This window comes from Phoca vitulina, unplaced genomic scaffold (assembly GCF_004348235.1).
Source record: "Phoca vitulina isolate PV1807 unplaced genomic scaffold, GSC_HSeal_1.0 scaffold7, whole genome shotgun sequence".
In the NCBI taxonomy this organism is placed as follows: domain Eukaryota; kingdom Metazoa; phylum Chordata; class Mammalia; order Carnivora; family Phocidae; genus Phoca; species Phoca vitulina.
In genome coordinates, this window is record NW_022589710.1 from 68,447,124 (window position 1) to 68,467,955 (window position 20,832).

General features: G+C 50.7%; 1 protein-coding gene across 1 annotated transcript; it reads right to left on the reverse strand.

The window, feature by feature from the left end:
• Nucleotides 1-9,304: 9,304 nt before the first annotated feature.
• On the reverse strand, nt 9,305-15,061 carry HSP90AA1 (heat shock protein 90 alpha family class A member 1). The gene is made up of 11 exons (XM_032405957.1): nt 14,888-15,061; nt 14,291-14,452; nt 13,840-14,206; nt 13,347-13,480; nt 12,737-13,057; nt 12,346-12,511; nt 11,995-12,185; nt 11,739-11,886; nt 11,254-11,522; nt 10,552-10,885; nt 9,305-10,111 (listed from the first exon to the last, which is right to left on the reverse strand). Exons 2-11 carry the CDS (start codon nt 14,450-14,452, stop codon nt 10,002-10,004), a joined length of 2,202 nt encoding a protein of 733 aa, XP_032261848.1. The 5' UTR covers nt 14,888-15,061; the 3' UTR covers nt 9,305-10,001.
• Between the last annotated feature and the right edge of the window lie 5,771 nt (nt 15,062-20,832).

Genomic DNA, 20,832 nt, shown 5'->3' on the forward strand with positions numbered 1-20,832 from the left:
AAATCTTAAAAAAAGAAATACAGGGTCACCTGGGTGGCTCAGTTAGTTAAGCACCTGCCTTCGGCTGAGGTTATAGTCCCAAGTTCCTGGGATTGAGCCCCACGTTAGTCTCCCTGCTCAGCAAGGAGCCTGCTTCTCCCTCTCCCTGGCTCTCTCTCTCTCTCTCTCGGTAATTCTCTCTCTCAAATAAATAAATCAAATCTCTTTAAAAATACAATAGAGTTTTGTATATTGATGTTCTATCCTAAAACCTTGCTGAACTGGTTGTTCTAATAAGGGTGTGTGTGTGTCTAGTCTCCTTAGTGTTTTCTATATACAAGATTATGTCATCTGCAAATAGAGATAATTTGTACTCCTTCCGGTCCAATCAGGATGCCTTTTATTTATTTATCTTCACTGACTGCCTTGGCTCAAATCTCCTCCAGTATGGTGTTGAATAGAAGTGGTGGGAGTGAGCATCCTGTCTTGTTTTTAATTTTGCATTTAATTGTAGTGCCAAGTACCTTGATTATGTTTGAGTTACAAAGGTATGTTAAAGAAAAGATTAGAGACACCTGAGTGGCTCAGTTAAGCATCCAACTCTCGATTTCAGCTCAGGTCATGATCTCAGAGTCATGAGACTGAGAGCCCTGTGTCATGTTCTGCACTCGTCAGGGAGTCTGCCTGAGAGTCTCTCTCTCTCCCTCTGCCCCTCCCCCCACTCTCTCTCTCTCTGTCCTCTAAAATAAATAAGTAAATCTTATTTTTAATTTTATTTTTTTTTAAAAATATTTTCTTTATTTGAGGGAAAGAGAGAGCAAGAGAGTACGAGCAGGGGGAGGGGCAGAGGGAGATGGAGAGGGACAAGCAGACTCCTTGCTGAGCACAGAGCCCAGCTCATACTCGGGGCTTGATCCCAGGACCCTGAGATCATGACCTGAGCTGAAGTCAGATGCTTAACCGACTTACCCACCCAGGCGCCCCATAAATAAATAAATCTTTTTTTTAAAAGATTATTTATTTATTTATTTGAAAGAGAGAGACACAGCAAGAGAGGGAACACAAGCAGGGGGAGAGGGAGAGGGAGAAGCAGGCTTCCCGCTGAGCAGGGAGCCTGCTTCTCCCTCTCCCTCTGCCTGCCGCTCCCCCTGCTTTTGATCTCTCTGTCTCTCTCTGTCCAAATAAGTAAATAAAATCTTAAAAAAAAAAAAAATTCTCTCTCTCCCTGTGCCCTCCCTCCTGCTTGTGCACGCTTTCTCTCTAAAAAAAAGAAAGAAAGAAAGAAAGAAAGAAAGAAAGAAAGAAAGAAAAAGAAAATACGAAATACAGATTAAATGGGGAGAGGTTCATGGAGTGTGGATGGGCCCAACCAGCCATGACCAGTTGGCTGGACAATGAGAGGCACATGATGTTCCATATTCTTCAATCTACTTTGTACCTTTGAAAGTCACATCATAGAAAATGAAAAAAAGTAAAATAAGGAATCTGTAGAGCCAGAAAGAAAGAACTAAGGAAATAAAGACAATAGTAAGGGAAATAGACGGTCCATTGAGGACTTGGAGCCCCAGGCAGGAATGCGGGAGCACTGCGGCTACGACCATCCAGGTGGAAACACTCTCCCCAGCTGGGCCACACCCATGCCCAGTCGCTCCGCCCCATGGTGCCCACAGGCCTTTGGGCTAAGACTGGTTGTATCTGTTAAGTCTCTTTTAACCTAGAGCTGTTTTGTTTTAATGGCACTGATTTGGGGAAGAGGCCAGGCCAAATATCCTGCAGAATCTTCTGGATTTGTTTGGCTGCTTCCTCAAAGTGTTGTTTAGCTTGTCCCTCTACCCCCCTCCCCTGTATTTCCTATTAAGCAGATTTACCAGGACAGTATCCTGTTTTTGGATATTTAGGCTATGTTCAAATTTTCCATAACTACAGTCTTGCAAAGAACATTCTTGTACGTTTCTCCATTTTTTTTCTTTTGAGAAAGAGCAAGAGAGAGCATGTGCATGCACGCAAGCTGGTGGGAGGTGGAGGGGGAGAGAATCTAGAATCTTTTTTTTTTTAAGATTTTATTTATTTATTTGACAGAGAGAGAGATACCGAGAACAGGAACACAAGCAGGGGGAGAGGGAGAGGGAGAAGCAGGCTTCCCGCAGAGCAGGGAGCCCGGTGTGGGGCTCGTTCCCAGGACCCCAGGATCATGACCTGAGCTGAAGGCAGACGCCTAACGACTGAGCCCCCCAGGCGCCCCATGTAGGTTTCTCATTGTGCAGGTGGGTAAGACTTTCTCCAGCACCAACCAAGAAGGGGAAGTTCTTCATCAGATACACCAAATTGCTCCCTGGAGTGACTGTATTGGTTCACACTCCCACCAGGGGTACATGAGAGTCAAGTACCCATTTGTCAGACTCCAGCCAAAATGTGGTCATGTCAGACTTAAATTTCTGCCATTCTGATGGATATAAAATGTCCCTCCTTGTGCTTGGTTCCCCTTTTGTGATCACCAGGCATCTTCTGACACTTCTGCTGAACTTTCAGGCTAAGGGAGGACATGGAGCCAGAAGAATCCAGAGGATGCAGGGAACTTGCAAAACAACATAATTTTCTATATCCACAACGAATGGAATTCATATACTGAGTGTTTTATTGGTTTCATCCATTCAACTATTTTTATTTTTTATTTTATTATTTTTTAAAGATTTTATTTATTTATTTGACAGAGAGAGAGAGAACACAAGCAGGGGGAGCGGCAGGCAGAGGGAAAGGGAGAAGCAGGCTTCCCGCTGAGCAGGGAGCCTGATGCGGGGCTCGATCCCAGACCCTGGGATTACAACCTGAGCCGAAGGCAGACGCTTAACCGACTGAGCCACCCAGGCGTCCCTCAACTATTTTTAAAAGCAGACAGCTGAGATGCATGCACGGTTTGCTGCCCCTCATGACCCCCTGGAGCCATACCACAAGCCCCTGGGTCGACCCCTGGATAGATTCTAAGTGCCTCACAGCCCACCGCCCCATTGCTGCAGGAAGCAGCAAGAGGGGTCATCATCCCAGAGGGTTACTATTCCAGGGGGAGGAATGAGTAAGGGACGAGTGGGGCTAGGTAGAGAGAGATAGGGGGCTATGTGATCAGGCTCACAGAAATCCCAAAAATGTGGAGGTGTGGGGAAACCGGAGACAAGGGGACAAATCGGACCACCCTGCCCTAGGCATGTGGGGTGGGTGTCTTTATGATAATCACCTGTGACCAACAAAGAATAACCAGACCCTAAGAAGGAAGTAAGCCATTGAAGGTCTTATCAATAGAGATGTTAAAAGGATTTAAGTTCCCTGGTTAGCTTTCTATAAAAGACCAACCCTAAAGGCCCTCCTTGCTGGCAGCCCTGTCAGGACCCTTCTCACTCCTGAGAGCTTTTTCTGTATCCTTGCTTAATAAACTTCTATTGCTTTGCACACACACACACACACACACACACACACACACGCAGGCAGCTGAGGCATTCGGCTGGCTCAGTCAGTGGAGCCTGCGACTCGACGTTGGGGTTGGAAGTTCGAGCCCCATGTTGTGGGTAGAGATTACTTTAAAAAAGTAAAAGAGGGGCACCTGGGTGGTTCAGTCAGTCAAGGGCCTGACTCTTGATCTCAACTGAGGTCTTGATCTCAGGGCTATGAGTTCAAGCCCCACGTTGGACTACTTAAAAAAAAAAAGAAAAGAAAAAGAAAATCTTAAAAAAAAAAAAAGTGGGTAGATGATTTATCCTTTTTTTTAATTCTGATTTTGTTATTTTTTAAATCTCGAATTTAAAAAAAAGGAAGAGTGTTGCTTTTGGGACTACATGTGAAGCTCTGGAACGTCACTGGTCAAGTGTAGAGGCCTTAAAGAACTTTCCTAAGAAGCTAATGCATGTTCCAAGCAGACAGATGCACTTGGCAGACCATATGCTCAGCTCGTTGGCTCTGCAACAGCATCCTGGAATCTTCGTTCAGAGTCTGATGTGCTATTAATACACTGTGACTCACTTAGAGCTCTGCTTCCTGGAACGTTCTTCCCAGGGAGGTGAAGCGATGTTCCTTCCTATAGAAGAATCATCTGAAATCATACTTTCAAAGGTTTCAGTAGATCTTGAAGGCTTAGCAAAGAGAATAAAAGCTTCCTAAATTATAGAAAATTATGTAAACAAATGGCCATCTACCCAGAAAGGGGGAGAGGACAGCCGTATTCATGTGATTTATTCAGTCACAAATGTGTCCGGTGCGCTGGGCTGGTGACAGCCACGCTGGGCACGTGCCTCCCTTCGTGGGCAGAGCGGCCATGGACTAATCGTTGAGGGGCAAGGGTGCAAGGAGCCTGTGGCCGGGGCTTTTCTGAAGCATGCGACCCGTCCTTGGGGCTGGGCAATGGGATTTGACCTGGTGCAGAAGGGCGTGAAGACCATTTTGGGCAGGTTATTGCTTAATATGGACAGGGTTTCTCTTTGGGATATGAAAACGTTTTCGCAATAGATGGTGGTGATGGTTGCACAACACTTTGAATGTAGTTAGTGGCACTGAACTGCACACTTAAAATGCTCAATTGTATGTTACGTACATTTTACCACAATTGAAAAACAAGACAAGGGACGCCTGGGGGGCTCAGTCGGTTGGGTGTCTGTCTGCCTTCAGCTCAGGTCATGATCTCAGGGTCCTGGGATCGAGCCCCGCGTCGGGCTCTCTGCTCAGCGGGGAGTCTGCTTCTCCCTCTGCCGCTCCCCCTACTTGTGCTCTCTCTCTGACAAATAAATAAAATCTTTAAATAAATAAATATTAAAAATAACAACTTTATTGGGGCTCCTGGGTGGCTCAGTTGTTAAGCGTCTGACTTGGTTTTGGCTCAGGTCCTGATCTCAGGGTCTTGGGATCAAGCCCCGAACTGGGCTCGGTGCACAGTGGGGGAGTCTGCTTCTCTGCCTCTCTCCCTCTGCCCCTCCCCGCCCTCCCCATGCACTCGCACTCTCTCTCTGTCAAATAAATAAATAAAATCTTAAAAACAAAAATAACAGCTTTATTGAGATACGATTCATACACTATACAAATCATCCATTTAAAGTGTACAGATAAATGATTTTTTAAGTTGTTCTTGTTTTTTTAATTTATTTTTTTTAAAGACTTTTTATTTGAGAGAGAGCAGTTGTGCAACCATCACCACAATCAATTCTAGAATACTCTGATCACCTCAAAAAGAAACTCTGTACTCATTAGCAGTCACTACTCACCCCCCTCCCTGCAGCCCCTGGGAACCATGCCTCTTCCTTCTGTCTCCATGGATTTGCCTGCTCTGGAAACTTCATATAAATGGGGTCATATTGGGGCGCCTGGGTGGCTCAGTCGTTAAGCATCTGCCTTCGGCTCAGGTCATGATCCCAGGGTCCTGGGATCGAGCCCCACATCGGGCTCCCTGCTCTGTGGGAAGCCTGCTTCTCCCTCTCCTACTCCCCCTGCTTGTGTTCCCTCTCTCGCTGTGTCTCTGTCAAATAAATAAATAAAATCTTTTAAATAAATAAATGGGATCATACAGTACACCCGTGGCCTTTTGTGACTGGGTTCTTTCACTTAGCATGTTGTCCAGTTTCGTTCCCAGTGTGGCATGGATCGGTATTTCTTACGTACCTTTTTATGACAAGAATACAGTATTTGGAATAATACTCCACTGTATGGATCACTACGTTCGGTTTATCTGTACCTCTGTTGATGGACATGTGGTTTGTTCCCACCTTTTGGCTTTTGTGACAAACACTATGGAAGTGTGTGCGTGCGTCTTTGTGGACGTGTTCTTGTCTCCTGGGTAGACGCCGAGCGGTGGAGCTGCCGGACCCGACAGTAGGTCTCTGTTTAATTTTCTGAGCAACTGCCAGACTGTTTTCCAGAACGGCTCGGCTCCACATTCCCAGCAGCCGTGTAGGAAGTCCCAATTCCTGCACATCCTCACCAACACTTCTTAGTCTCTCTCCCTCTACTTCTGCATGTGTTTAGGGTGTCCCAAAATAAAAGTTAGAAAAAATAGAAGAAATTAGAAACGGAGAGTGTTTGTAAACCGAAGTGCTTTGGCCAATCTATTAACAAAGACTTGATAGGCTGCCACATGCCAGACGCTGTCCTGCGTATTTGGGAGAAACGTCTGTAACCCAAACTCACGCCCGGGCGGGTCAGCGCTTCCTGAGCCGCCACCTGGGGAGGCAGAGCCGGGCCTGGAGCTTCCATCGCGCTCGGTCCCCAGCCTGGGCGCTGCAGGGGGACGCCCCGGGGGGAGCTGGCGCACTCTCACCTCCGACGGGCCTCCCTCGGCGCCGGAGGCCCCGTGTGCCGCCCTCTGCAGCTGGGACAGGGTGCGCTAGCATGGAAGGGGCCACCTGGCTCGAAGACGAGCCAACACCAACGTGGTGGACGTGCTTACCAGTTCCTGGTGGGAAAGACACGCCTCAGGAAGTGGGCACGGGCCCCGCTCCTTTGCGGGGGCTGCCCGCCGGCTACCGCCTACCCACCAGCTGCGCTGCCAGCCAGAGTCTCCGTCCGGTCCCAGGCCTCGGCCGGGGCTGATGGCCAGCGTCCAGGGCACACCATTAGCCAGGGTCACCCTCCAGCTCTCTCGGCACTCAGCCTGTGCGCCGGTCCCTTCCCCAGGCCGAGGGTCCAGGCTCTCAAGCCTGGCGAGGCACACGGTCCCTTGTCCCCTCTCCTCTAGGTTGCCATCAGGTCAGCTGTCAGCAGTCAGCCCCTTCTAGAAGCTTCCGCAGGCCCCGCCCCGCCAGCAGAGCCCCTCCTTGCTGTCGTGCCTTCTGCGATGATGCTGGTCCATCCGTGGGGCCCACGCAGCTGCACCGGGCTAGTTCTCGGTGGCTGTCCCCGGCACACTTGGTTGACTGTATGCGAGGCGCTACTAAAAATTGAGAAGGCTAAAGATGAGGAGAGCAGAGGCGGTGGAGGAGGACTTCCTGGACGACAGGCGGCTCGGGCTGGGGCTCCATTACCCCCCAGGACCGTGTGGTAGAAGCGAGCCCGGGTGAGGGCAGCTCGCAGGACTGGCAGGAAAGGTCCTAGAGGCGGAGGGTCCGGGCGAGGAAAAGCTGCGTCTGGAGCGCTTGTTCACCGCCAGGCGCCTGTGAAGGCCACCACCTAGAAAGCGCCAGGACGCTTCTCTCAGGCATCATGGTTTCTAACTGACAAACGAGGTCCGAGGTGTGAGAAGTCCAGAGACTTGCTTGAGGTCACTTTTGAACGCCATTAGACTGCCTTCCATAATTTTTTTAAGCTTATTTTTTTTTAGCAATCTCTACACCCAATGTGGGGCTTGAACTCAAGACCCCGAGATCAAGAGTCACTTGCTCTTCCAACTGAGCCAGCCAAGCGCCCCCCATACTTGTTTTCATTTGCTATTTAAGTAAAACATACCATTAAAATCCACCCATTTTGGGGGCGCCTGGGTGGCTCAGTCATTAAGCATCTGCCTTTGGCTCAGGTCATGATCCCGGGGTTCTGGGATCGAGTCCCACATCGGGTTCATTGCTCAGCGGGCAGCCTGCTTCTCCCTCTGCCTCTGCTCCTCCCCCATTGTGTGCACTAATAAATAAAATCTTAATTTTTTAAAGAAACTTTTTCTTTAAAGATTTTTTTTGTAAAAGAGTCGGGCTCCCTGCTTATTGGGGAGCCTGCTTCTCCCTCTCCCTCCTGCTTGTGCTCTCAAAAAAATATAAAAGATTTGAGAGAGCGAGCAAGCTGGGGTGGCAGGCAGAAGCAGAGGGAAAGGGGGAGAATCTCAAGCAGACTCCCCCTTGAGCCCGATTTGGCACTTGATGTCACGACCCCGAGATCATGACCTAAGCCGAAATCAAGAGGCATACACTCAACCGACTGAGCCACCCAGGCACCCCTGAAGCTTTAAATATTTAACAATTGTTTGATGTTGACTTAAGTTCAGTTGGTTTTTGCATACTGATTTTAGGACTTTGCTAAATTCATGTCTTGTTCTCATTCCATTTTTGTTGCTTCCTTGCTGGTTGCCTACAACTCTGTAACCCGGGACCAGCCTTCACCTCTTCCAGTCTGTCCCTCCTCAGCGGGACAGGACTAGTTATGGAAGCTGTGAAGCAACACTGGATTTTGAGGCCACCATGTTCTTGTGTCAGCTGGCTCCTCACCCTCTGTGCTGAGCACCCATCTTCTTCGTGGTCCGGGTTCCAAACAGGGTCACTGGGTGGTGCTTCCAGATACACAGCACACCTTTGCCTCAAGTAACTCAGCTGGGAGATCACTTAGAGAGGTCCTCTGTGGATTCCCTGTCTAATGCCATCTTCAGCATTCTTACTGGACTCAGGAAACACATTAGAAAACTTCCCTTTTGCCCTTCTTGGCATTCCTTTTAGTGTGAAAACCTCACACTTCCTCCCAGCTGGTAACATCTTTCACTAAGCAGCAAAACACCAGAAAGCCTGGGTTTTGGAGGTAAATCTGGAATCAAGTATGGACGCCTCAACCTAAGCAATCCCTGCTTGTCTGAGGCCAGAAACTTCTCAGATTAAATGTGATTACCATTCAGGAGGCAGTCAGCAGCTGCAAGGGCGCCAGGGGACCAACCTTCCCCAGGACATGCAACTCGTTCACTCCCGGCCCTTCCCCTAGATTGGCCTTGGTCATTGTACGTGACCTTAGCCTCCAAACCCTGTATGGACCTGCTACCACCCGTTTTCTACAAACACTGAATTTTAGGGCCGGCCATTGCTGCCGCCAGCTCCCACAGGGGAAGCCTGCCCACTCAGCCGGTTCCCGTTTAAGACCGGAGCTCACCTTCTCCCTACTGTGGCTCACGGGGTCTGCAACCACCCCTCTGTGCATCTTGCCTGAGGCTCAGTAAAGAACCAGAGAATAAAAGGATTTCAGGTGGGATGACAGTAAGTAGATTTGGTAAAGAACTCAGATATTCCTAAGGCTGAGGTATTAAGGAACTATATTTAGGACATAAAGCAGGTTTTACAAATACTACAAAATAGCAGTTTGGACATGAAAATCCTAAGGAGAGAGGACTTGTCCGTGAGGAAACGGCACACAGCATACAGAGGACGCATGCTCATGATGTTCCCATTTTCTCCCATGTGCTCTAGAACATGCTCCCCGCCCCCCCCACGGCTGCCACCTCAGTGTGCACGGCCAAGGTCATGAAGACCTCAGACCACCAAAGGTAACCGCCTCCCTCTTTCCTTAAATGTCCTCATAGGCAACACGTGCGTATACCTCAAGTTCTTACATTCGGGGCTGCCCTGTCACCTGAACTCCCACATTCCCCTCAAAGAAAACATTTTCACAGAACTTTTTTTTTTAATTTGTTTGTATTTGTTACAACCTTTTAAAGCAGAATGTGACTTGAGCACTACATTTCCACTCACAGAACTTGCTGAGTTACTTCTTGAACAGCTTTACCACATGTCTAAATAGGCTTAGAATTTCGCTACTCTAAACAATGCTCTTCTTTGGAAAACAAGCCCTATACATGGTTACTCCCATCCAGTTGGTTCAGTTTAACTACTAGTTTCTAAAGGCCTGGTACATGCAGTTGATAACTACAGGGGATAGAAGATTTAAAAAGTAGATCCTAGACGGTGAGAGTCGTTTTAACCAACAGTTCTCTTTTAAACTTCAAGGTATAGCTCAGAACACTTCAGTGACAAAAAAAATTTGATCTTACTAAGGAATCCGCTTGATAGCTAAACACTTTAGAGCACACGGTTCACGTTAGGTTACATACACCTTAAAACAAATGTTACCTTGTCCGGTTACGAGCCAGCATGGAACCGGGGAAGAAAAACTAGCTGGGCTTTAGGTCCTACACGTCACAGTAGCACACTCCGAAAAGAAAGAAATCTTATCTTCCCCTTAAGTAGTTACTGTCATGCCATACAGATTCTTAAAATGTTAACAAAAATAAAAAAAAACATCCTTGAAAATATATTATCAGAGAGAATGAAGATAAAGTATCGAATACATGTACAAGTAATGCTCGGCGGCGCTTAGTCGACTTCCTCCATGCGGGACGTGTCATCGTCACCCTCGAGGGGCGGCATCTCTTCGCTCACTGCGGCGCTGCTATCGTCAGCCGTGGGGTCGTCTTCATCAATACCTATTTGGAAAGAAAACCCTCGCGCTAAATTTCTTGAAGCCAGCTAATAATTAGCCCAATATGGCTGGTCTCTCCCACTTGTAGGCAGAGCAGCAGGCAGAGGGAGAAGCAGGCTCCTCATGAGCAGACAGCCCGATGTGGGGCTCGATCCCAGGACTCTGGGATCATGACCTGAGCCGAAGGCAGACGCTTAACCGGCTGAGCCACCCGGGCGCCCCATCTACCCACTTTAAAGGCTAAACAATTACCTGGTGGTGAATATAGCGCTTTCACTTTTTTTTAGCCTTTCTGATCAAAAGGCCTGTTGAGCTTAAAAAAAGGGCCTTTAAGAGGTTACCCAAACTGGATGTGACACCCCCAGTGTCGCTCAGGTGGCTGAAGGTCACACCTGTTCCACACATTTGGGCTTTCACCACCCCACGGTGTCGTAGGAAGCTTACCGAGACCAAGCTTGATCATCCTGTAGATCCGGTTAGCATGTGTCTGGGGATCTTCCAGACTGAAGCCAGAGGACAGGAGGGCAGTTTCGTAGAGCAGGATGACCAGGTCCTTCACAGACTTGTCGTTCTTGTCGGCCTCCGCCTTCTGCCGTAAGGTCTCAATGATGGAGTGGTCCGGGTTGACCTCCAGGTGCTTCTTCGCCGCCATGTAGCCCATGGTGGAGTTGTCCCTCAAGGCCTGGGCCTTCATGATCCGCTCCATGTTCGCCGTCCAGCCGTATGTGCTTGTGACAATGCAGCACGGGGAGGTCACCAGTCGGTTTGACACGACCACCTGGAATCAAAGCACGACGTGAGCGATGCACCGAAGAAAAAGTGTTATTCTAACTTTTCACTACTATCAGCTTTATTGTAAAATGAAACCTAAGGACTCCCGAGTACTGTCTATTCGTTAATCCAATACTACCTGCAAATTAAGTATTCAGAACTTTTTTCTGCGCATCCTAACGCTCTCCAGGGTCTTCAAGAATGTTAGAGTTTCCTCTCACTATATAGGAAATCCTAGTTTTCTATTCGTAAGTTCAGAAAACACAAGGGGAGAAAGAGCCTATGAAGGACAAGCTTGGAAAACACCTACAGGCCCTCTAGAAAGCAGCCCACCACCAGGAGAGCGAGGCAGACAGAAGCACTGTTCTCACGCACCTTTTCTACTTTTTTCTCCAAGATGTCCTTCATGATCTTGCACAGGTTTTCAAACTTTGTTTTTTTCTCTTCCTGTTTCTTTTTCTCTTCTTCATCTTCTGGAAGTTCCAAGCCCTCTTTGGTAACAGACACTAATGTCTTCCCCTCAAATTCCTTCAGCTGTTGCACACAGTACTCATCGATGGGCTCGATCATATAGATCACTTCCAAGCCATGCTTCCGAAGACGCTCCACGAAGGCCGAGTTCGCTACCTGATCCTTGGTCTCACCTGAGGCGTTGGTAGAAAGTTACAGACCTTTAACAGGAAGGGACTTCATTTCCTTTTGACTTTTGCTAAGTCCAGTCAGACCTAACCACAGACGTGGCCCAGCCCACGTGGTCTTGCCTAGGTTAGTCCCCACGAGCTGATGTGTGAAGCCCCGTGTAGAACACACAGGCTCCAGGAGCTTGTGAGAACAAGGTGACTGTACACCTGTTGTCTTACCTGTGATGTAATAGATGTGTTTCTGGTTTTCCTTCATTCTGGTGCAATAGTCCTTGAGGGAAACCATCTCATCGCCCGAAGCAGACGTATAGTATCGTAACAGCTCTGAGAGCTTCTTTCGATTCTGAGAGTCTTCATGTATTCCCAGCTGAAAGAGAACATGAGCTCTGAACTTTCTCTGAATTAAAAAAAATCATTTAAAATTTGACAAGCCACAATGACTACCACCACTAAAATCAAATGTGTTTACACCAACCTTGATGTTTTTCGAAAACTGTTCATAAAACTTCTTATAGTTCTCTTTGTCTTCAGCCAGTTCAGTGAAGAGTTCCAAGCACTTTTTGACCAAGTTCTTTCTGATAACTTTTAAAATTTTGCTTTGCTGCAGCATCTCACGGGAAATATTTAGAGGAAGATCCTCAGAGTCCACCACACCTCTAATGAAATCTGAAAAAATAAACAAATGCACTCAAAATCATCCTAAAGATGCAGTCCACAAATACGTAAACCCAAAAAACCAAAAATGAGCTCCTGCCCCACAGACTCGAATCTATGGTGTGGAGATAACTACTGGCCGGGATCGAGCCTCACACCCGACCACACTTACTCAGATACTCAGGGATTAGCTCCTCGCAGTTATCCATGATGAAAACTCTGCGAACATACAACTTAATGTTGTTCTTTTTCTTTCTGTTCTCGAATAGGTCAAAGGGAGCACGTCTTGGCACAAAGAGAAGAGCTCTGAACTCCAACTGTCCTTCCACTGAAAAATGCTGTAAGAAAGCACATGTCAAGTCATAATCAAGGGACAATGCAAGCAACTGTCACTAAAGGCTACCTCACCTGACCCCGCAAATACTTGCAGTCACAGAACTGAAAGCGCTTTTGGGGGGAGAGGACAAGGGCTGGGATGACAGAGCCTTTGGCAGCAACCTGCACCTCAACCACCTCAGACAACCTCCGGAGATATAACTGCTCGGGAAGCACTGGGCACTCACCTTCACTGCCAAGTGATCTTCCCAGTCATTGGTCAAGCTCTTGTAAAATTCTCCATATTCTTCATTGGTGATATCGTCAGGGTTTCTGGTCCAAATAGGCTTTGTCTTGTTCAATTCTTCCTGATCAATGTACTTCTCCTTGATCTTCTTTTTCTTCTTCTTGTCACCATCCTTCTTCTCCTCCTCCTCCTCATCAGAACCAACATCTTCTATTTCAGGTTTGTCATCAGACTCCTTCTCTTCCTTTTCTTTTTCCTCCTCTTTCTCTTCCTTTTCTTCAGCCTCGTCGTCGCTGACCTCTTTATCGCGTTCCTTCTCCACCTTCAAAAAAAAAGCAAAATCACATCACCTCTGCATTCCTGAACTGAAGAACACTCTGAATGGAACGTGCACACTTAAACCAAAGCATAACATACTCAAAGAAAAACGTTTAGCAGGCAAAAAACTTCTAGTCAATATTTAACTTATCTACCTAAACAACTCTGGATACCTTCACAATAAAACAGAACTCCAAACTAGTCAAGTTTGGGTCTTTCCCTCATTAATAGATCCCAGCACTAAAAATTTCAGCTCACTAGTTTTAGTATCTACACCCAACATAGACACTCACAAAGAGAGTAATGGGATAGCCAATAAACTGGGAGTGCTTCTTCACAATCTCTTTTATTCTCCTTTCCTCCAAGTACTCCGTCTGGTCTTCTTTCAGATGCAGGATAACCTTTGTTCCCCGACCCATAGGTTCACCTGTAGAGAGAGAAACACACTCAATTTCAATCTGAATGGGCAAGTTAAGGTGCTGGGGGGAAAAAAGACTATCACAATTCAGCTCTCCACACCACACCCAACCAAGTTTCTCAGCAAGTTTACCAAGTGGAGTTTACAGTTACCACAAAAGGAGAATCTGGGCAGTTACCTGCCTAGCTGGAGCTCAGGAACTAGAAGGCCCCGCTCTTCTATCACGTGCTTACTAAGCTCGCTGCAGAATGGATCAGGGCAAGCAAATTTTTGCCAATTCCACAGCATCTTCAGGGGTCCCGGCCTGCAGTACCGGGCACCCCCCACACAACCGAGTGACCTAGGGAAGCGGCCCACCGGGTGCCTACCTGTATCAGTCCTAACTGTGAACGATCCTCCTGCAGAAGACTCCCAGGCATACTGCTCGTCATCGTTATGCTTGGTGATCACCGTCACTTTCTCGGCAACCAAGTAGGCAGAATAGAACCCGACACCAAACTGGCCAATCATAGAGATATCTGCACCAGCCTGCAAAGCTTCCATGAATGCTTTGGTCCCAGACTTGGCGATAGTGCCCAGGTTATTGATCAAATCGGCCTTGGTCATGCCAATGCCGGTATCCACGATGGTGAGGGTTCGGTCTTGCTTGTTCGGAATGAGGTTGATGTGCAGCTCCTTCCCAGAGTCTAGCTTACTGGGATCGGTCAAGCTCTCGTATCTGATTTTGTCCAAAGCCTATTACCAAAACAGAGCGTAAGGGCAGAGCTGCCGGGGAGGGGGCTTCCCCGGCACAACCCCGGCCTGCAGCCGCGCACTTACGTCCGACGAGTTGGAAATCAGCTCCCTGAGAAAGATCTCCTTATTCGAGTAGAAGGTGTTGATGATCAGGGACATCAACTGGGCGATCTCCGCCTGGAAGGCGAACGTCTCCACCTCCTCCTCCTCCATCGGCTGGTCTTGGGTCTGGGTTTCCTCAGGCATCTGCAAGGCCCGCGAGGCCGGTTACGTGCCGCCCCCGCGCCCGGTCCTCCCGGAGGCCCGCGCCCGCCGGGCCCCGAGCCGGGGGCCGCCGACAAAGGATGACCTCATTTCCAGCTGCGACAACGAGGGCCGTGCGCACGTCGCCGCAACCGGGCGCCACAGGCCCGGGGAGACCCCCGCCCAGAGCCGCCCCCCCGTCCCCCGGAGCCGCGGCCGGGTGGCCAGGGGTCCCCGCGGGCCCGGGCGCACCCTCCCCTTCCCCCGGGCGGGGGTCGGGGCCGCACCAGGCCCGAAGCCTCCGCCGCCGAGAGCATGGCCGCGCCGCCCCGTGGGCTCGGGACCTCCAGGGGGGCCCGCCACGCGCTCGCCACCCTCGGCCCCCGCCGCCCCCGGCCCCCGCCGCCCCCCACAGACCCCCCCCAACCGCCCCCTCACCTTGGCTAAAGGACCGCACAGGCTCCGCGACGACGCAGCACCAGGACGCAGAAGCAACTGGCGCGCCGCCCCCGCGCTTCCCTTATATAGACGCGGGCCCGCCCGGCGCGCGGCGCCTTTTCCAGAAGCCTCCCGAACCTTCCGGAAGAACCCTCCCCAACCGCCGCCGCGGCCGCGCGCCTGCGCCTGCGCCCTGGCCGCGGCCCCGCCCCTCTCCCGGGCGCGCGCGGGCCCGCCCCGAGTGCCCCACCCCCAACGGCCGCCGCGCGCGTCCCCGCGCCGGTCTCAGTGCGCCGGCGCAGCCCGGAACTCTCGCGAAGGTCTCGCGTCTTCCGGGGCCGCCGCCCCCCGCGCGGCTCACGCCGGCGCCCCTGCCCCCACCTTGGGCCTGTACCGCTAGCTGGGCGCGCGCGGGCGCAGTGGCGCCACCCCGCCCGGGCCTGGGCGCGTGCGCTCGTTGCTTCAGCAAGTCCGCCAAAGTAACTTAATTCTTACAGTGTCCCCGGGCGGTATAGGCTTCGGGACCCTTGGCACCAGGGCCTGCCGCAGCGGCGTCGGGGTCTGTAGCAGTTACCGGGGCCCCGGGCCAGGTCTAGGGCTTTGAGGCCGGGTACAGGGGCTGGAGGAGAAGAGAGGGATCGGTCCCCGCATCTGTACGCCTGGGGCAGTGATCAGAGGCTCCCGACTACGATTGGGGGTTCACCTGTGCAGCGCCACATCTCTTCGGCCAGGGCAGCGATTATGGCTTCAGGGCCCTGGAACTGGGGCAACAGGTGCCTGCCAGAGCTTCGGGATGCAGAGGCCCTGGCTCACAGCCTGGTTACAGGGTCCAGAGGCGCCAGCCCCTGACGGGCTGTCAGGGGTGACCAGTGCATGCACATGGGGGAGGTAAACCCGACCCCTGGTTTTTGTCTTGACCAGAGGGACCCCCTAACCACGTGGGATGTTGGTGATGGGGTTTTGGAATATAGGTGAGGTTTGGTGGGGTGAGGTCTGGAGCCCACGCCCAAGAAAGAATTCTCGAGACATCTTTGGTGCAAAATGGTGGTTTATTAAAGCACGGGGACAGGACCTGTGGGCCGCTGATTATATACTATGGGGTTGGGGGAGGTAAGGAAAAGGGAGGTTTTCGAAAGAACTTTCGTATGCTAAAGAAGACCTACAAGATAACTAGAGCCCTTGCCACTGTCAAGTTAAGGTTGATTTTCCTTCTAGTAAGGCATTAACATGAAGATAGTTGGAGCTTCCTGGAGGGACATTACACTCTGCCCGCCTTAAGTATCTGTCAGTGGGCTGCAGGTTATAAGGACATTTAATTGTATCTACATTTCCTTCTGGAAGCTAGGTTGCTAGAAATGCTTTGTTCTTGTAGATTGCTAAGACATTTGTAAACTGAGGGAGACTCCTGTCTTGCAGGATTGTGATCTCTGTAAATTAACTCTTTGTTTTTCCTCTCCTTAGCTTTAGGGCAGCCAGGAGAGCCTGAGGAATGTCACATAGATCCCATGGGGGGGTACTTGTGGGGTGTCAGCTTCTGCTTTGTCCTCAGCTTGCCTTCTGTTCCCTTATTATTGGGATAAGGGGAGCCCCAGGGGCCTGGCCACACTCTAGGGGCCCGGTACTGAGGGTGGAATGAGGAGCGCCAGCAGGTGACTGAGGGTCATCCCTGCCTGCCCCCATTGCCAGGTAATCTCCACACATGCAGGCCCTGCTCGGATTTGGGGGCTGGTCCTTTTCTTAGGCCGCACTGTGCACAAGGGGAAGTGTTGAAATGGACACTTACAGAGGCCTGAGTTCTCCAAACCCGCGCTCCATCCTTGGGGGATTTCTACCTGCTGCGCATGTGTGTCTGTGCGTGTGTTTTAGGAGAATTTAGTGATTCATTATTTATATGTAACACCCAGTGCTCATCACAAGTGCCCTCCTTAATACCCATCACTTCTACTTGCCTTGGGTTTGCCTTAAACTGTGTCCTTCACACTAGCCTAGAATCCCCGGATCACTGAACTAATGCATGCTCACCCAGTACACCCACTATGACTTTGTAAAGCCCATCTTCTTTACTGCCTATTTTACGTAATTTGAGGTCGTCATGTGACGTATCTAGTTCACCCTTTGGGGGATTAAGTCGCTCCAAAAGCCAATTTCTAAATGGGAATTCCAAAAGTATTTTGAACAATGAGCCTCTCAGATGAGAGTCCTGAGAATCTCGGAGGGGAGGGGCCCGTGGCCAGCGCCCAGGTCAGCCACCAGGTAGTTCCGCGTCTGAGGACCCTCGCCTGGAGCACCGCGTGTCAACGTAAACCTAGCCCTGCCCTGGGCTCCTTTGTCGCTAGCTCCTCCCACCATTGGTCCTCCTCCAGCTCCTTCCAACACTCCAGCCTCCCCCGCCCCCCAACGGGGAACAATCTGGAAGCTCCTTACGTTGTAAACAAACCTGTCTGAACCCTCCCTCCACCCTCGTCTCCGGGGAAACCCTGCTTTTCCAGGAACGGGGTTTTCGTACTGAGGCTTGGGACCCATTAGGACTGTGTGAAATCAACGCAAGGCTTCTTAACTAGTATTAAATAGGAAAAATAGAGTGGAAACTTCCAGCCACGTGGGGGAGGCGGGCGCTGTGCGTTGGCTGGGGCACCTTGTAACATAATTTCTGCCCCCAGCTGTACGTGGGCGCTCTCGCCGGGGGTTTTCCCGGCAGCCGGGGCTGGGGGCGGGGCTGGGGAGGGGGCGGGGGGAAGGAGGAGGAGGAGGCAGCGTGCTGGCTCCAGATCCCCCAGTCGGCTGTGGGGAGCTCCTCCACCTGCTCGCCAGGGCGGCCCTCCTGCTCTCCTGACCCGGAGGCCTGGCCCACCTCTTCCTTCTACCCCGCTTCTGTCAGGGCCACTCAAAGCCCCAGCTGTGAACGTCTCGGTTTCCGGAGCCTTCACCTGCCTCTGCTCCGCAGAACTTGCCCCAAGGCCTCTCCTGGAATCACGGCTTCCCAGCTGGTTCAGACGAATGAACGTGAACAACCCTCCCTCCCACCACAGCCTCCTGGCCTTCCAGCTCTCTCCTACCTGCCTTAGTTACTAAGCACAAGAACTCTCTCGTCCTGCTCCCCCTTGACCTCTGGACAACGTTCCACGCTGACCAGCATTGCTTCCGTTCCATCACCAGCATGCCGTGGTTCTCCAGCCTGCTGGCGACTCCTTCTAGGTCTCTGCAGACTTGCCCCCCCCTCGGGCCTTTCTCTGGAGCTCCTGGAACCGTACCTTTGTGTGGATGATGCACAGAAAAGCCTGGGCCAGGACTCTCCTAGTGCCACACCTGGACACTGAGCTCACTGCCCCACCTACCTGGTCTTCTCCCAGGACTCACTCCCAGGTGACTATACCACCACGGTCTAGAACCCCGAGCTTCCCCACAGGGAATCTGGCATGACCTTGCCATTTCTGCCTCCTAAATGCCTCTTGAATCCATCGGCTTCTCTCCACCTTCGAGCTCCACTTCCTGCCCCAAGTCCCTCACCCCTGTTGCCACCCCCAGCGGCTCACCTAGCCCTCCATAGCTCCCTGATTGCACCTGTCTTCACCTGTGGCTAGGGTGGGCTTTGTGAACACAGATCTGATCCTGGCTGTGCCCTCTTTCACACTCCCCAAACCCTCTCGGACACCCCAGCATTCATAGAAGAAAGACGGCTGCCTTAACCAGGCTCATGGGCCCTGCAGGACACCCCACCTTCCTATTTGTCTCTGCTCCTACCATGCTCCCTGTCACCTTTGTAAACCTCACTCTGTGAACGGCCCCCACACCGTTTGGCCTGGACACCATTCCCTCTCTTTTTCTTGTAATTAATGTCCCTGTGGACCTTCAGCTCCCGCATTTCCCTAGGGTCCCTTCCCACCTCGACTTCTCTTCCTCCCAGGCCCAATCCCATATAAATAGGTTCTCAGAATGTGGGACCCCCCAACATGGCACATGCTCACCCACTCCAGCGAGCCCTCCAACCCTTGCTCTTCTGTGCCCCCCTCACCTCCTTTCCCACCCAAGCTCCTCCTGCTCCCTCCGCTGTGTTTCTGTTACATATCCAAGTCCTGCAGATTAGCTCCCTAATATTTGTTGAGCTGGTCCAAAAGTGATCACCTTCAGTGTCCCTCCATTAAGCTGGAACACAAGGCACAGATTCTGGTGCCCTGGGTTCAAATCTCAGATCTGCTCCTGCCTACCCATGTGGCCTGGGCGAGTCACTTACTCTGCGCCTGCGTCTGTACCAGGGGCATGAAGTCTGCTTTTCTTGTAGGGTTACGAGGCTGAAATGAGCAAAGTCTGTTTTTGGAAATGACCCAGGACAGGGCCTGACACGCAGTGTCATGTGAATGAAAGTAAACAAATAAGTCTTCAATTTCCTTTTTGATTTCTTCTTTGACCCATGGATGATTTGTAAATGTGTTAGCTTCCAAATATTTGGAGGTTTTCCAGAAATCTTTTAGTTACTGATTTTATTTTATTTGAGAGAGAGAGCATAAGCAGAGCGGGGAGAGGGGCAGAGGGAAGAGGGACAAGCAGACTCCCTGCTGAGCACAGAGCCTAATGCGGGCCTCAATCCCAGGACCCCAAGATCATGACTTGAGCCGAAGTCAGATGCTGAACTGACTGAGCCACCCAGGCGCCCCTTGCTACTGATTTCTAATATTTCTTTTTCTTTTTTCAAAAGATTTTATTTATTTATTAGAGAGCGAGCGAGAGAGAAACAGCATGAGAGGGGAGAGGGTCAGAGGGAGAAGCAGGCTCCCCACTGAGCCGGGAGCCCAATGCGGGACTCGATCCCAGGACTCCGGGATCATGACCTGAGCCGAAGGCAGTCGCTTAACCAACTGAACCACCCAGGTGCCCCTGATTTCTAATATTTCATCCCATTGTGGTCGAAGAACATATTCTGCATGATTTGAATCCTTTCAGATTTATCGAGACTTCTTTTATGGCCCAGATTATGGTGTATACTGGTAAATATTCTGTATACAAAATCATTATGCTGAAGGAAAGATGCCATTGATATAATTTTAGAAAATGCAAGCTAAACTTTAGTGATGGAAAATGGATCTGTGGAGGCCTGGGCGGGGTGGGGCGGGCAGGTGCTGGGGAGGGGGACAGAGGGGCGATGCGGAAGCTCTGGGTGATGCATCTGCTCAGTGTCTTGTTTGCAGTCACGGTGTCACAGGTGTACGTGTATGTCAAAACATATCAAATTGTGCAGACTGTCGCATGTCAGTTATACCTCATAATACCTGTTTTTTAAGAATTGATGTTTAGCAAAGAGCTAGGAGAAATGTTCAGAATTGAGTTATAATGATATAGGAAAATTCAGTGGTTCCTATTTTGGAAAGAGACACAGTTGACCTGGAAAAGGATGGTCTGGACTGTGAGCCCCGTCCCTTCCACTTAGTGGCTGTGTGACTTTGAGCAGGCTGCTCAACCTCTCTGTACAGTGATGATCACAGTAAGGATGTGGGCGGATGCTGTGAGCGAATCCCAGGGAAGACCAGAGCACCTGGCACGTGGATGGATGGATGCTGTTCTCTTAATGGAGAGCGGGGAGAAGGGTGACCCACGCTGGCGGTCGCCAGGTCACTATAATGCTGTCCTGCACTTGTACCCGTCTGCGGGGTTTGGGCTCATTTCAGGAGCAGGAAGGGGAGGGAGAGCACGGTCCCAAAGGAAGTGAAGGGATAGACTCCAGGAGTGAGGGGAGGTCGAGTGACTTGGCCACTTAGAGTTGGCCCTGAAGTGGATTCCCACACAGCAAGCCAGTTTCCCACCGACCAACTATAAAACTGAGGACACTTTGGTACCAAAACTGTTCTTCTCCTGGCCAGTTTTAACCCATCCTTTGAGGCCCAGCAGGGCAGCCATCCCTGGAAGGCCCCATGGGGTTGGTGACTCTCCTGTTAACTTGCACACGTTGTCAC

Coding starts and splice junctions, on each gene's coding strand:
- HSP90AA1 (XM_032405957.1), bottom strand. CDS start 14,452: ATGCCTGAGGAAACCCAGACCCAAGACCAGCCGATGGAGGAGGAGGAG. Junction 13,481..13,839: donor CACAGTTAGGACTGATACAG/GTAGGCACCCGG, acceptor CTCTCTCTACAG/GTGAACCTATGGGTCGGGGA. Junction 12,186..12,345: donor GCTAATCCCTGAGTATCTGA/GTAAGTGTGGTC, acceptor TTATTTTTTCAG/ATTTCATTAGAGGTGTGGTG.